Source organism: Lampris incognitus, chromosome 5 (assembly GCF_029633865.1).
Source record: "Lampris incognitus isolate fLamInc1 chromosome 5, fLamInc1.hap2, whole genome shotgun sequence".
In the NCBI taxonomy this organism is placed as follows: Eukaryota; Metazoa; Chordata; class Actinopteri; order Lampriformes; family Lampridae; genus Lampris; species Lampris incognitus.
The window spans coordinates 44,268,596-44,282,303 of NC_079215.1; the positions used below are offsets into that span (position 1 = coordinate 44,268,596).

General features: G+C 43.2%; 1 protein-coding gene across 2 annotated transcripts in view; it reads right to left on the bottom strand.

The window, feature by feature from the left end:
* sclt1 (sodium channel and clathrin linker 1) overlaps window positions 1–13,708 on the bottom strand; it is a 63,738-nt gene that overhangs the window by 19,220 nt on the left and 30,810 nt on the right. For both annotated transcript variants that reach the window (XR_008810266.1, XM_056280631.1), the window contains exons 7-9: window positions 4,123–4,258; window positions 685–807; window positions 421–486 (exon numbers count right to left, since the gene is read on the bottom strand). Coding sequence is in view for 1 of the 2 variants with exons in the window: in XM_056280631.1 (XP_056136606.1) it covers window positions 421–486; window positions 685–807; window positions 4,123–4,258 (325 nt within the window). In the remaining variant the exon portion in view is untranslated. The remainder of the gene's footprint in view (window positions 1–420; window positions 487–684; window positions 808–4,122; window positions 4,259–13,708) is intronic.

Genomic DNA, 13,708 nt, shown 5'->3' on the forward strand with positions numbered 1-13,708 from the left:
TGTTTGTGTGAGCACAAATTACACAAGCAACACACTCTTAAGCCTTTTCTCCAAGGTAAGTTGAGCCACAGTAAATAAGGTATGAGGCTGTCTAATACAGACTCCAAAGTCCTGACAGGCTGAGCAAGTGTGTGTGTGTGTGTGTGTGTGTGTGTGTGTGGGTAGACAGGGAAGAGCTAGAGTGTGCCTAACACTCAAGAAGCTAAATTAGGTAAAGGATTACCCGTCAGATATAATCAGCATAATAGGACTAAAGCCTTTCTCCTTGGCCAGCAAAGTGATTAAGAAACTGTGCTTCACTATTAGATTCAAAATACATTACCTTCTGAAGGTTAATTTTGAAGAAAAGCACAGCATGTGGAGTTTAATGACTAATACCAGGGTAACCATTTAATAAGCTGTTAACTGGACATCACTCACAGATTTCAACTTTTGATTGGCCAGTTGAAGTTGGTGGCCATGCTGCTGGAACTGAATGAGCTGATCCTGTGGAGAAAAAAAAAGCATAAATTAAAACAAAATTATTGCAATTATTGCCTGTTTCTATCAAACACTAGTTGAGCCTCATCTGTATTCAACTTCAATTTGATGATACTGGTTCCACCTAGTGGTCGGTGAGAGGCAGAGGTGGACCAGCGTTGCCGATGTCTTGACACAGACTGGGCAGGTCAACATGACAAGTACCTTGAGCTGCTGTTGGTGAGCAGCATGGATCTGTCCATCAGAGACAGTCTGCTGGTAGAGTTGCTTGAGACGATCCAGCTCCTGAGCAGCCGTCTGCCACAGCTCCATAGCCTGCTCCCGTTCCTGTGTACACATAAACACGCAGGAATGTATGGCTAAAACACCTGTACACACAGTGTATCAGAGGTATGGACTCAAGTCACACGACTTGGACTTGAGTCAGATTCAGGTCAAAAATGTGATAACTTTGGGGCGTCCGGGTGGCATTGCAGTTTATTCTGTTGCATACCAACATGGGGATCGCTGCTTCAAATCCCTGTGTTACCTCCGGCTTGGTCGGGTGTCCCTGCAGACACAGTTGGCCGTGTCTGTTGGTGGGAAGCCGGATGTGGGTATGTGTCCTGGTTGCTGCACTAGTGCCTCCTCTGGTTGGTCGGGACACCTGTTCGGGAGGGGGGGGGCGACTGGGGGGGAATAGCGTGATCCTCTCATGTGCTACGTACCCCGGTCAAAACTCCTCACTGTCAGTTGAAAAGAAGTGGCTGTATTGGAAGAGACATGTGGTAGTCTGCAGCCCTCCCCAGATCAGCAGAGGGGGTGGAGCAGCGATCAGGGTGGCTTGGAAGAGTGGGGTGAATGGCTGAATACAATTGGGGAGAAAAAGGGGGAACCCCCCCCCCCAAAAAAATTTGATGACTTTGGACTTGACAAAATTGAAAAAGACTTGCAACTCAACTTTGAATTCACCAATGACTCGTGACTTCACTTGGATTTGGAAATGCTTTTAAAATGTGTGCAGCCAATCAACTCATCATTTTCCTAATTACAGGCCCACTTCAAATCAATCTGTAATAAATACAAATTTTAAAAAGCATTCATGATTTGTGTAAACAGTATATTAGCTATTACTCAATAGTTAAATTTTGATATGTCATTAATTTGGATGAGGAGCACAAACTGCTTTTGGATTTGAGTGCCAAGACACGAGACTTACATGTGACTAGGGCAGTCACGATCATGACATTTTAGTTGACGATTGTCACAAAAATAATCATGATTAACGATTTGTCTTTTTTTTTGTTGCTTTTTCCCCCTTTTTTTCCTCCCAAATTGTACTTGGCCAATTACCCTATTTTCTGAGCCATCTGTCTTTCCAAGTTCGGTGAAATGGGTGGGGTGGTGGATCCGTAGGTGGTTTTTTAAATTTGTGGTATTGGCGCTTTTTTGACCACCATTTTTGCTGCAAATCCAACAAATCGCCTCCTCCAAGTTATTGGGCTCTCCTTTTTCATTTGGCTAAAAACCAAAACGTTCCCAAAGCGGTGCTGGGGTGTTTGGCTTTGCGACTATGTCCATGATGTTAATGTCAACAGATGCTCGTCGAAATGCAGTCATCGAATATTATAGAATAAGCGTCTCAACAGTTTGTTTGCGCTAATTCACCACTCGTGCCAGGATGACATCATTAAAAGAGTGCCAGTCAAACAACAAACGGTGGAAAACGACATGGAAATACTGATGGAAATATGACATTTCTGTTAGTTTCATCCAGCTGTTTTTATACAAATGAATGGGAACGATTCTAACGATTATGCAAAATGATCGCGGTCAGGTCAAATAGTTGCGATCAAGCGATTATGTAATAACTGTGAGAGCCCTACTTGTGACATGGAAAACTGACTTGGTCCTGCCTTGGGACCAAGCCAGTGTATACATGTTACATGTAATACATAGTGATATATCATTTGTCACATACACTACCGTTCAAAAGTTTGGGATCACATTGAAATGTCCATATTTTTGAAGGAAAAGCACTGTACTGTTCAATGAAGATAACTTTAAACTAGTCTTAACTTTAAAGAAATACACTCTATACATTGCTAATGTGGTAAATGACTATTCTAGCTGCAAATGTCTGGTTTTTGGTGCAATATCTACATAGGTGTATAGAGGCCCATTTCAAGCAACTATCACTCCAGTGTTCTAATGGTACAATGTGTTTGCTCATTGGCTCAGAAGGCTAATTGATGATTAGAAAACCCTTGTGCAATCATGTTCACACATCTGAAAACAGTTTAGCTCGTTACAGAAGCTACAAAACTGACCTTCCTTTGAGCAGATTGAGTTTCTGGAGCATCACATTTGTGGGGTCAATTAAACGCTCAAAATGGCCAGAAAAAGAGAACTTTCATCTGAAACTCGACAGTCTATTCTTGTTCTTAGAAATGAAGGCTATTCCATGCGAGAAATTGCTAAGAAATTGAAGATTTCCTACACCGGTGTGTACTACTCCCTTCAGAGGACAGCACAAACAGGCTCTAACCAGAGTAGAAAAAGAAGTGGGAGGCCGCGTTGCACAACTGAGCAAGAAGATAAGTACATTAGAGTCTCTAGTTTGAGAAACAGACGCCTCACAGGTCCCCAACTGGCATCTTCATTAAATAGTACCCGCAAAACACCAGTGTCAACATCTACAGTGAAGAGGCGGCTGCGGGATTCTGGGCTTCAGGGCAGAGTGGCAAAGAAAAAGCCATATCTGAGACTGACCAATAAAAGAAAAAGATTAAGATGGGCAAAAGAACACAGACATTGGACAGAGGAAGACTGGAAAAAAGTGTTGTGGACGGATGAATCCAAGTTTGAGGTGTTTGGATCACAAAGAAGAACGTTTGTGAGACGCAGAACAAATGAAAAGATGCTGGAAGAATGCCTGACGCCATCTGTTAAGCATGGTGGAGGTAATGTGATGGTCTGGGGTTGCTTTGGTGCTGGTAAGGTGGGAGATTTGTACAGGGTAAAAGGGATTCTGAATAAGGAAGGCTATCACTCCACTTTGCAACGCCATGCCATACCCAGTGGACAGCGCTTGATTGGAGCCAATTTCATCCTACAACAGGACAATGACCCTAAACACACCTCCAAATTGTGCAAGAACTATTTAGAGCAGAAGCAGGCAGCTGGTATTCTATCGGTAATGGAGTGGCCAGCGCAGTCACCAGATCTGAACCCCATTGAGCTGTTGTGGGAGCAGCTTGACCGTATGGTACGCAAGAAGTGCCCATCCAACCAATCCAACTTGTGGGAGCTGCTTCTGGAAGCGTGGGGTGCAATTTCTCCAGATTACCTCAACAAATTAACAGCTAGAATGCCAAAGGTCTGCAATGCTGTAATTGCTGCAAATGGAGGATTCTTTGACGAAAGCAAAGTTTGATGTAAAAAAAATCTTATTTCAAATACAAATCATTATTTCTAACCTTGTCAATGTCTTGACTCTATTTTCTATTCATTTCACAACATATGGTGGTGAATAAGTGTGACTTTTCATGGAAAACACAAAATTGTTTGGGTGATCCCAAACTTTTGAACGGTAGTGTAGGTGTCGACCCCATAAACCAAGGTCTCTATATAGTGAGTGGGGGGAAAGAGGGGGAGAGTTACCTGTCCAGAAAGTTGGATTTGTTCCTTAAGGTTTTTGATGACTCCCTCCTCCTCCATTGAGCTGCCCTCTCCTCTTGATGCTACTGGCAGGGCCTGAAGCTGCTTTTCCACTGACTCCCTAAGCTCTGCATGCAGCCTGCAGAAAATGAGAGTCAAACAGAAAAATTACGAGAAACAAAGAAGATTAAAAACTGTTAGAAAAGCACAGGTGTTCTTAAAGAAGAACACTCACACTGTTAATGTGCATTATAGTCCATGGGCCAGAGCCCAAAATTTCCTATTTCGGTACACTCAAGGTGGCAAAACTTACTTGTAATTTTTGAAAGGATCCATGTCTGTAGATGATATTTTGGTATGATAACCATTCCTGAGTGGCAGCTGTATCACAGTTATCAGCTCATGAAGTTAACCACCCCCTAAAGTAAATTGCATTTTAGACGCTGGTGCATATCCTGGTTTAGCCTCATGGTCAGGACATTTTTCAATGTTCTATAATATTGTCTTTGGTATCATTTTAAAGGGGACCTTCTTAGCTTTCATTCAAGCCCTGTTGTGGATATTTCTCACAAATATAGAGGTCACTTGAGCTCTTCAACCCATCAATAACACACATCTTTGTGCAATGTTCGCCTAAACTATATACTTTCTTTTAGCCCTGTGGCATCTAGGAATATCAGGGACACAAAACACAAAAACTGGAATACTCACAGGACTGTAAAGATTCAGGAAATGTATAATATACCCATACTATTTCATTGTGTGAGGTGATTGTGAACCTTAAATTAGAAGGGCATTATTACTAAGAAACTAACTAGACCAAAGCCAGTTAGTCCATGGGTCAGACCAGATATCGATATCACCCAAGGTGACACAACTTCACTGGTGCCATTTTATTTGGTACACTAACAGAAGTAAAATAATACATGATAACCTTTCCAAATGAGTAGCTATTTCATTTTTCTTTCAGGAAACCTGTTTCTGTGCCTCTCACGATTGTGTATTTGCCCAGATTTTTACAAATATAGCATTTCAACACCCCTGGTACTGATTAGCCTAGCTTAAACTCTGGGACAGTTCTTAGTTGGCCAACAACCAAGGATAACCAGTACTGTGTACTTCCATTTATTGTGCTAAGCTAGGCTAACGTGCAGCCAGATAGCTTTCTACTAAACACATATAGAGGAAACTGGTATCTATCTTCTTGTCTCACTCTGGAGAAGATTGTAAGCTAATTTCCCATAATGTTAGCATGTTCTTTTAATGTATATGTTAATATGATTAGTTAAAGTGGCTACGAGGAACTTTCATCTTGTGTTGATTTTAGCGGCATCATGTGGACAAAATACAGCTGTTGCATAGCAACTAGGTAATGTATCTATTTGTGGCTATGTAAGATAAATAATGGTAATATGACGCTGGTGAAGCAAAGTAAACTTTGTTTTAGTAGTGTTCATACACCTAAGTTACATGTATTTGTTTGTATGTGGCAGGTGAAAACTGACTGAATATGGCCACTGGTGAACAAGCAAGTTTTTACCCAATACCAAAGCGCCCACGGGTGGAGTGCATTATCCACTGTTCTGATGATACAGATAAGCTGGTTTCACTACAAAGTGTCGACTCATGGAGAACTCTGCTCAGGGCAGCTCAGATACCAAATCATGCACCAGTTTTGAAACTGGCAAAAGACATTCCTGAGGGACAGATTCCAGCAATCTACTACCACAGAAAGTGTCGCAGTATCTTCACTATGAAGCAAATTTTTGATGGCCTCCTTGCAAAAGAAAAGAAAAGTTGTGTCTCTGCTGAAGAGAAACAATCTAAGAGAGTAGCTCGACATGCTCCAAGTACATCTAGGACTTATGATGCAGAGTGCATATTTTGTCAGAAAAACAGCAAATATTCCAAGAGACAGAATACGAGAGAAGTACTGGTGCAGTGTCGAGAACTGCGAGCTGATACAAAGATCAGGAGTGCAGCCACAAAGAAAAGGGACAGCAGAATCCTTGCCATTGTGAGTAGAGACCTTGTAGCAGCTGAAGGGCACTACCACAGGTCATGCTATAGACTTTACACCAAAGACGAGGTTTCCAAAGGAGAGGTTGCCAGCAATGAAGATGATGATGCTGCAGCCCAGTATGAAGCTGCTGTGAATAAGGCATACAATGAGCTGTTCCTCTTCATCAGGATGGAGCTTTTTGGCAATCCTCAAGTGATGACAATGACTGATCTCTCTTCTAGACTGGTAGCTTCAATGAACTCCCAAGGCATTGCCCAAGTCAAGGAATCAACCAAGAAGCACATAAGGCGAAACCTGGAGAGTGAGTTTGCTGGAGCCTTGCAGATATTCCCTGATGAGAAAGGAAAATTCCTCCTCTATCCCGATAACTTGTCCATGAGGGAACTTGCCAAAGAAAATCAGTCTCTCAAAAGGGAGCTGCAGACCCTGAAAAGTGTCAGTGCACAAGATGTTATAGCCAAAGCAGCCATCAAATTGAGAGCAGACATTAAAAGTCAAGATGTTCCTCAAACCTGGCCGCCTGAAGTCAAACCAGAAGCAGAATGTCCTACCATTCCAGAGTCGCTCATTATCTTCCTGTACTCTCTACTCACAGGCTCAAATGATCCTGATCATGCATCCCAGAGAGTGCAGTGCCTTCTGCAGTCATTTGGCCATGACATAGTATATGCAGTGACATGTGGAAATACCAAGCCTTCCAAGCACATTGTTCTGCCATTCAGTGTCAAATCGTTGACAGGAAATGTAGAGTTGATAAAAATCCTCAACCGACTTGGTCACAGTGTGTCCTATTCACAGATGGAAGAGATCAACACTGCCCTGTGTCTCCAGAAACTCTCATCATCAGGGAGTGGCATTGCCCTTCCAGCTAACATCCATCCTGGCATATTCACAACTTTAGCCTGGGACAATATCGACCGTCTTGAAGAAACTGTCAGTGGTGAGGGAACATCTCACAGAGTCAATGGGATTGCTGTGCAAGCAAAGCCAGTCAACCCACTTCCTGTCCAACCCATGCCCACTGTTCCCAAAACAAAGAAGAGAAGCATTGATGGACCCCCACCAATGTTACCAACTTACAATGCTGGACAACGGGTAGGGCCACCACAAAGCAAAAAGTAAGATGCCGATACTGCAGCCAATACTAAGCTTGCCAGAGAGAAAAACCTTCTTTGGGTCCTAGCACGCATGTCACAACAAGAAGAACAGTCAGTCAGCAGCTGGACAGGCTTCAACATCCTGACTCGAGGAGAGATGACGGTCATCCCCGACAATATAGGCTATCTGCCTACCATCAATGCTCCAGCGACACAAATGTCTACTGTCAACGAGGTGCTTAACCAGTCACTGAGCATCATGCAGTGCTTAGGCCTGAGGAAGATTGTCTGTGTCTTTGACCAAGCCCTGTATGCGAAGGCTGTCGAGATCACATGGAAACACCATGACAAGTTCCATGATATCATCGTTAGGCTTGGGGTATTCCACACCATCTGCACACTGCTGGCAATAATAGGAAAGTGTTTCCAAGATGCTGGACTCAAAGACCTCTGCATTGAGTCTGGCATGATTGCAGAAGGCTCAATTGCTGGTGTTATGGATGGCCGCAAGTACAACAGGGCAGTGCGACTACACAAGCTCCTGTATGAGGCTCTCATGCGACTGACCTTGAATGGTTTCCTGTCCTGGTTGGAAGAAACTCACAGGAATGACATGGTTCACCTGAATGAGACACTGAAGACCATTGACAGCCTTGGGAAAGAAGTCTCACAACATGCTTTGAAGGAGGTCCTCGAGAACAGCTCTTGTACACGCATCATGGATCGATTTGAAGTCTACCGTGAGTTCCTTAGAGGTGGAAACGGCAGCCTCTCGAACTTCTGGATGTCCTATTTGGACATGGTTGAAATCTTGTTGGGGCTCATCCGAGCATCCAGAGAGGGAGACTGGATGCTACACTTGGCTAGCATTCGAGCAATGATCCCATGGTGCTTTGCTTATGACAGGATGAATTATGCACGCTACCTCCCCTACTACTACGCCCAGATGTCTGAGCTGCCCATCACACACCCAGATGTGTACACAGAATTCATGGAAGGAGGCTTCTCAGTCCAACTGGGCTCCACCAATCCCTTTGGCCGAATCCCTGTTGACCAAGCTATAGAAGAAACGGTGAACAAAGACACCCAAACAGCTGGAGGGACAAAGGGATTCAGCTTGAAGCCAGGAGCTGTGACCAAATATTATCTCACAGCTGAGTATAGAAGCATGTACCTCAGACAGATGAGAGACCTGACAGGTCAAGGCAGGTGCAAATGGTCTCATCCACATCTACAGAGTCCAAGGATCAAGAGAGATGAAGCAGATGTCCAGTCTCTCATGGACCTTATGGAGAATAACTGGCTCAATCCTATGCCCCCTGCCCTGATGAGATTGATTTGGTTAGCCTCTCCACTGGCAACATGGCTCCGCCTGATGTGACCATAGATCTCTTGAGAGCTCTTGAGAAAGGAGAAGAGGCCTACCAAGCATTCCAGCAAACAAGGTTAGATGCAGACCCACCACCTGTGAAATTCCACGACAAAATGACCAAGCAAAGTCTGAAAACATTCTCCAATGTCAGCACAAAACAAGCTCATGGAAAGAAAGCACAGGATGTGGTTCTGAAGGCAGATAGAAACCTTTTCAGTCACATGATCCTGGTGGCTGAAAGCAGGAAGGTGAATCTGAAGGATGTCCTTGCCTACCCATTGGGCCCACTACCATGGGCACTGGCAAATGCTGATGGGTCCTTACGAAAAACAAACAAGGCTGCACTTGCCAGAGAGCTTGAGAAGAATGCATCTCCTGCAGAAGACATCCCAATCCCATCTACTTCCATCATTGATGGGATGAGCCTGGTCCAAAAAATGAATGGCAACAACAAAACCTTTGCACAGGTGGCAGAGTCAGCCTTGACCCAGGTCCTCCATGAGGGAGCACAGAGTGGGAGGATTGATGTTGTTTTTGATGTCTATCACCAGACTTCGATCAAAGATGCTGAACGACTGAACCGGGGTGGAGACATCACTCTCCAGGACAAGAATCTTGCAGGGGGACACCACGTCCAGCAGTGGAGAAAATTTCTGTGCAGTTCCTCCAACAAGACCAGTCTCATCAAGTTTCTGGTGGAAGAGTGGAAACTCCCACGATACAGAGCTATGCTGCATGGCAAGGTGTTGTACATGACCTGTGAGGAAACCTGCTACAAGTTGACAGAAGATGGGTGTGAGGAAGCAGCAGAACTGCACTCCACACATGAAGCTGACACCCGTCTGCTCCTGCATGCATTGCATGCAGCAAATGCGGGCTCAAAATCAGTTATCATCACAGCTGAGGACACTGATGTCATGGTGCTTTGTCTTGGCTTCCAGAAGGACATCACCTGTCCCATCTACCAGAAGTGTGGGACTCAGAACCGCACACGGTTTGTCGACATCACCAAACTGGCAAGTTCACTTGGAGACAGCATCTGTGACAGCCTAATTGGCTTACATGCCTTCACAGGCTGCGACACTGTCAGTGCATTCGCTGGTCGAGGGAAGCTGAATGCCCTGAAGATAGTGAGAAAGCACACTTCCTGCCAAGAGACTTTTAGTCAACTGGGACAGACAATGGAATGTGAGTGATGAGCTGTTCCAGACAATTGAGCAGTTCACCTGTCGGATGTATGTTGCTAATAGCAGCACTGCTGAGGTGAACAAACTGCGTTACCAGCTCTTCTGCACCAAAAGGGGAGAGGTTGAGTCCAGCCAGCTGCCACCATGTAGAGACTGTCTCTTTATGCATGTTCAACGAGCCAACTATCAGGCAGCAATATGGAAGTGCTGTCTGCAGGCTAACCCTGTGGTGCCAAGCCCTACTGAGTATGGATGGACAGAAGATGAAGGCAAGCTGGCCATTTACTAGATGCGCTCCCCACCTGCACCAGATGTGGTCTTGGAAATGCTAACATCCAAGTGTGTGCATTCATGCAAAATGCCAAGCTGCATGTGCCTGTCAAATGGACTTCCATGCACAGACATGTGCAGGTTACAGACCTGCAGTAACCAAAAACAGCAGGATGGTCCAGAACTGGACTTTGAACTTTGGGAGTCAGATGATGAGAGAAACGAGCAGTTTGATGAATGACAGTGTGATGATTCTGATGGTATTACTGTGGTAGTAGTCTATTGATGCACAGGATGTTGATTCTGGACTTGGTTACCCAGAGCTTGATAACAATAATGTAACCATGTTCACATATACCCATTACCCTACCCATTACCATTACATATACCCACTAATGATATGGGATTACATGTATCATTGACTAAGTATATGTAAATGTCAATGTTGTTTAAAATATTAAAATAGTTCATTACCTCACTATGGTATTCCTTTTTATCATGTATTTTGATTGTGTATTTAAACAAATGTATAGAGACCAGTTTGTGACCTAACTGGCTTTGGTCTAGTTCTCTTTTTTTTTTTATAACTTATTGAATTTTCCGCACAATCAACATATACAAAATAATTGTCCTCATAAGTTGTACAGCATGAACACAAAACACATCCAACAATACACTAACACACCAGAATACAATGAGGAAAAAAAACACACCGTCAAAGGAGAAAAAAAAAATCAAATCAAATCAAAACAAATTAACTAAAATAATTAAAATAAATAAATAACATAAATAAATAAATAAATACAAGTACACATATTCCAATGCACTTGTCCGCAGGCCAGCCAACCCAGCACAGTCCCTCACAGACATCATGTACACATACACCCTGCCTCCTTCATCACCGGAGCTTGCCACGCCCCCTCCTCCATCCAACAAGGACATCAATAAAAAGGAAAAAATATGTATATATATATATATATACACACACATCACTCTGGAATAACAGGGAAATGAAGTCGCTTAACATACGAAAAGAAGGGGGTCCACATTGCCCAGAATTTGTTTAGAGACCCTTTGAGTGTGTGCCTAATTTTTTCCAGCTTTATACAATTTAAAACAGACTTAATCCAAAGAGCATGAGAAGGGGGTACAGAGGATTTCCAACTAAGCAAAACCAATCGTCTCGCCAACAGGGTAACAAAGGCAATAAAATCCTTATTAATACTGGTCAGTTGCAATGTGGGCGAGGGCACCCCAAATAGCGCAATAAAAGGGTCTGGCTTGATCTGTGTGTCACATACTTCTGAAAGTGTGCTAAAAATATCTTTCCAAAAACCATCAAGAGATGAGCAACACCAAAACATGTGCACATGATTAGCAGGAGACTGGTTACACCTCACACAGTTAGGATTTATGTCTTCGTAAATTTTCGCTAGTCTCACTTTGGTCCAATGAGCTCTATGAATGATTTTGCATTGAATGAGACCATGTCGGGCGCAGACCGAAGAGGTATGTACCCTTCCGAGTGCCCTCTCCCACAGCCCATCAGATATTCCCTCCCCCAGTTCCTCCTCCCATGAGGATTTAATGTCATTAAGTGAGGCAATTCTTAAAGAACAAATTTGTCTATAAATTATTGACAAGGTACCTTTCAGAGTGGGAAGCGGGGTAAGAAAGGTGTCAATCTGTGTTTCACCAGGAAGGGTGGGGAAATGAGGATCCAAATTGCGGACGTAACTCCGGATCTGTAAAAATCTAAAAAAATGATGCCTGGGAAGACCAAATTTAACTGCTAGTTGCTCAAACGTACTAAATGTATTGTCAATGTAGAGATCTTTAAACCTTTTTATACCAAGACTAGACCATATTGAGAAAGCACTATCAACCATAGATGGGGCAAAAGCAGGGTTCGAGGCCACCGGAGCAGAAAGAGAGGTTGTCTGAAACCCAAAATGGTGTCTAAATTGATTCCAGATCCTCAGTGTTGTTTTGACACACACATTCTTGGTGAAAGAGGAATAAGGGCCTGTAATGGAGGAGTGAGCGAGGGAAGACAATGATGCCGGTACAGACGAAGCAGCTTCCATCTTTAACCAAATTGGGGACGGGGACATCTCTCCACCTCGCAACCAGAACTGAATGACCCTAAGATTAGCCGCCCAATAATAAAATCTAAAATCTGGTAGCGCCATACCTCCGTCTGACTTGGGTCTCTGCAAGAGCTGTTTTCGTATCCTAGGAGTCTTCTTATCCCATATGAAAGGTAGAATTAGGCCGTCTATTTTTTTGAAAAATGTGTTGGGAAGAAAAATCGGTAGGCACTGAAAGAGATATAAAAATTTAGGGAGTGTGTTCATTTTAACAGAATTAATTCTCGCTACTAAAGAGAGGTGCATCACTGACCAGCGTTCAAAATCATCCTTAGTGCGGGTTAAAAGCGAGGAAAAGTTGGCCCGAAAAAGGTTTTCAAATCGACTCGTGACCTGTACACCAAGATAAGTGAAACAACTACGAGCAACTTTGAATGGCAAGGTATGTAATGGGAATTTTTCCGCGGTCACATTAAGCGGCATCAATTTGCTTTTACTGAGATTCAGTTTATACCCTGATAAATGACCAAAGGATGTAATAGTAGCAAGGGCAGCAGGAACAGAAACAGAAAGATTAGATGTGTATAGCAATAAGTCATCTGCATATAAAGACACCTTGTGCTCATGTCCGTATCTAACTATACCTTTGATAAGAGGGTTGGAACGAAGTGCTATTGCAAGGGGTTCTATGGTGAGAGCAAACAATAAAGGGCTTAGAGGGCAACCCTGGCGTGTTGACCGTTGCAGAGGGAAACAGCCTGATTGAGTGTTATTAGTCCTGACAGAGGCTTGGGGGGACGCATACAGAAGTCTTACCCAAGTAGTGAATTTTGAACCAAAGCCGAATTTATTTAGTGTATAGAAAAGGTACTTCCACTCCACCCTGTCAAACGCCTTCTCCGCGTCCAGGGATATAATGGCCTCCGAGGTGTTGGTGTCAGAGGAATTGTACATGATATTAAATAGTCGCCTAAGATTGAAGAATGAATGTCTATTTCTAATAAATCTTGTTTGATCAGGAGAGATAATCGATGGGAGAACGGTTTCCAGGCGTGTTGCCAGAAGTTTGGCTAAAATCTTATAGTCAACATTTAACAGGCTAATTGGACGATATGATGCACATTCAAGAGGGTCTTTATTATTTTTAAGAATTAAACAGATAGTCGCTTGAGTGAGAGTCTGTGGAAGAATACCATTAACAAATGCTTCATTATACATTTCAATTAGAATAGGGGCTATTTTGGGGAAAAGCTTTTTATAAAACTCTGTCAAGTAACCGTCAGGCCCTGGGCTTCTCCCGGATTGAAGGGATTTGACAGCTCTAGACAGTTCTTCAACAGTGATTGGTTGTTCTAATTCTTTAACCAAATCCTGGTTGACTAAAGGTACATCAAGGGAGTGGAAAAAGTCATCAAATTCTGATAAATCAGCATCACTTTCAGAAGTATATAGAGACTGGTAGAAACTTCTGAACTCATCATTTATCTCCCTAGGGTCTAATGATATTCCGGATGATGTATGAATTTTGGGAATTTGATGTGATGATGAAA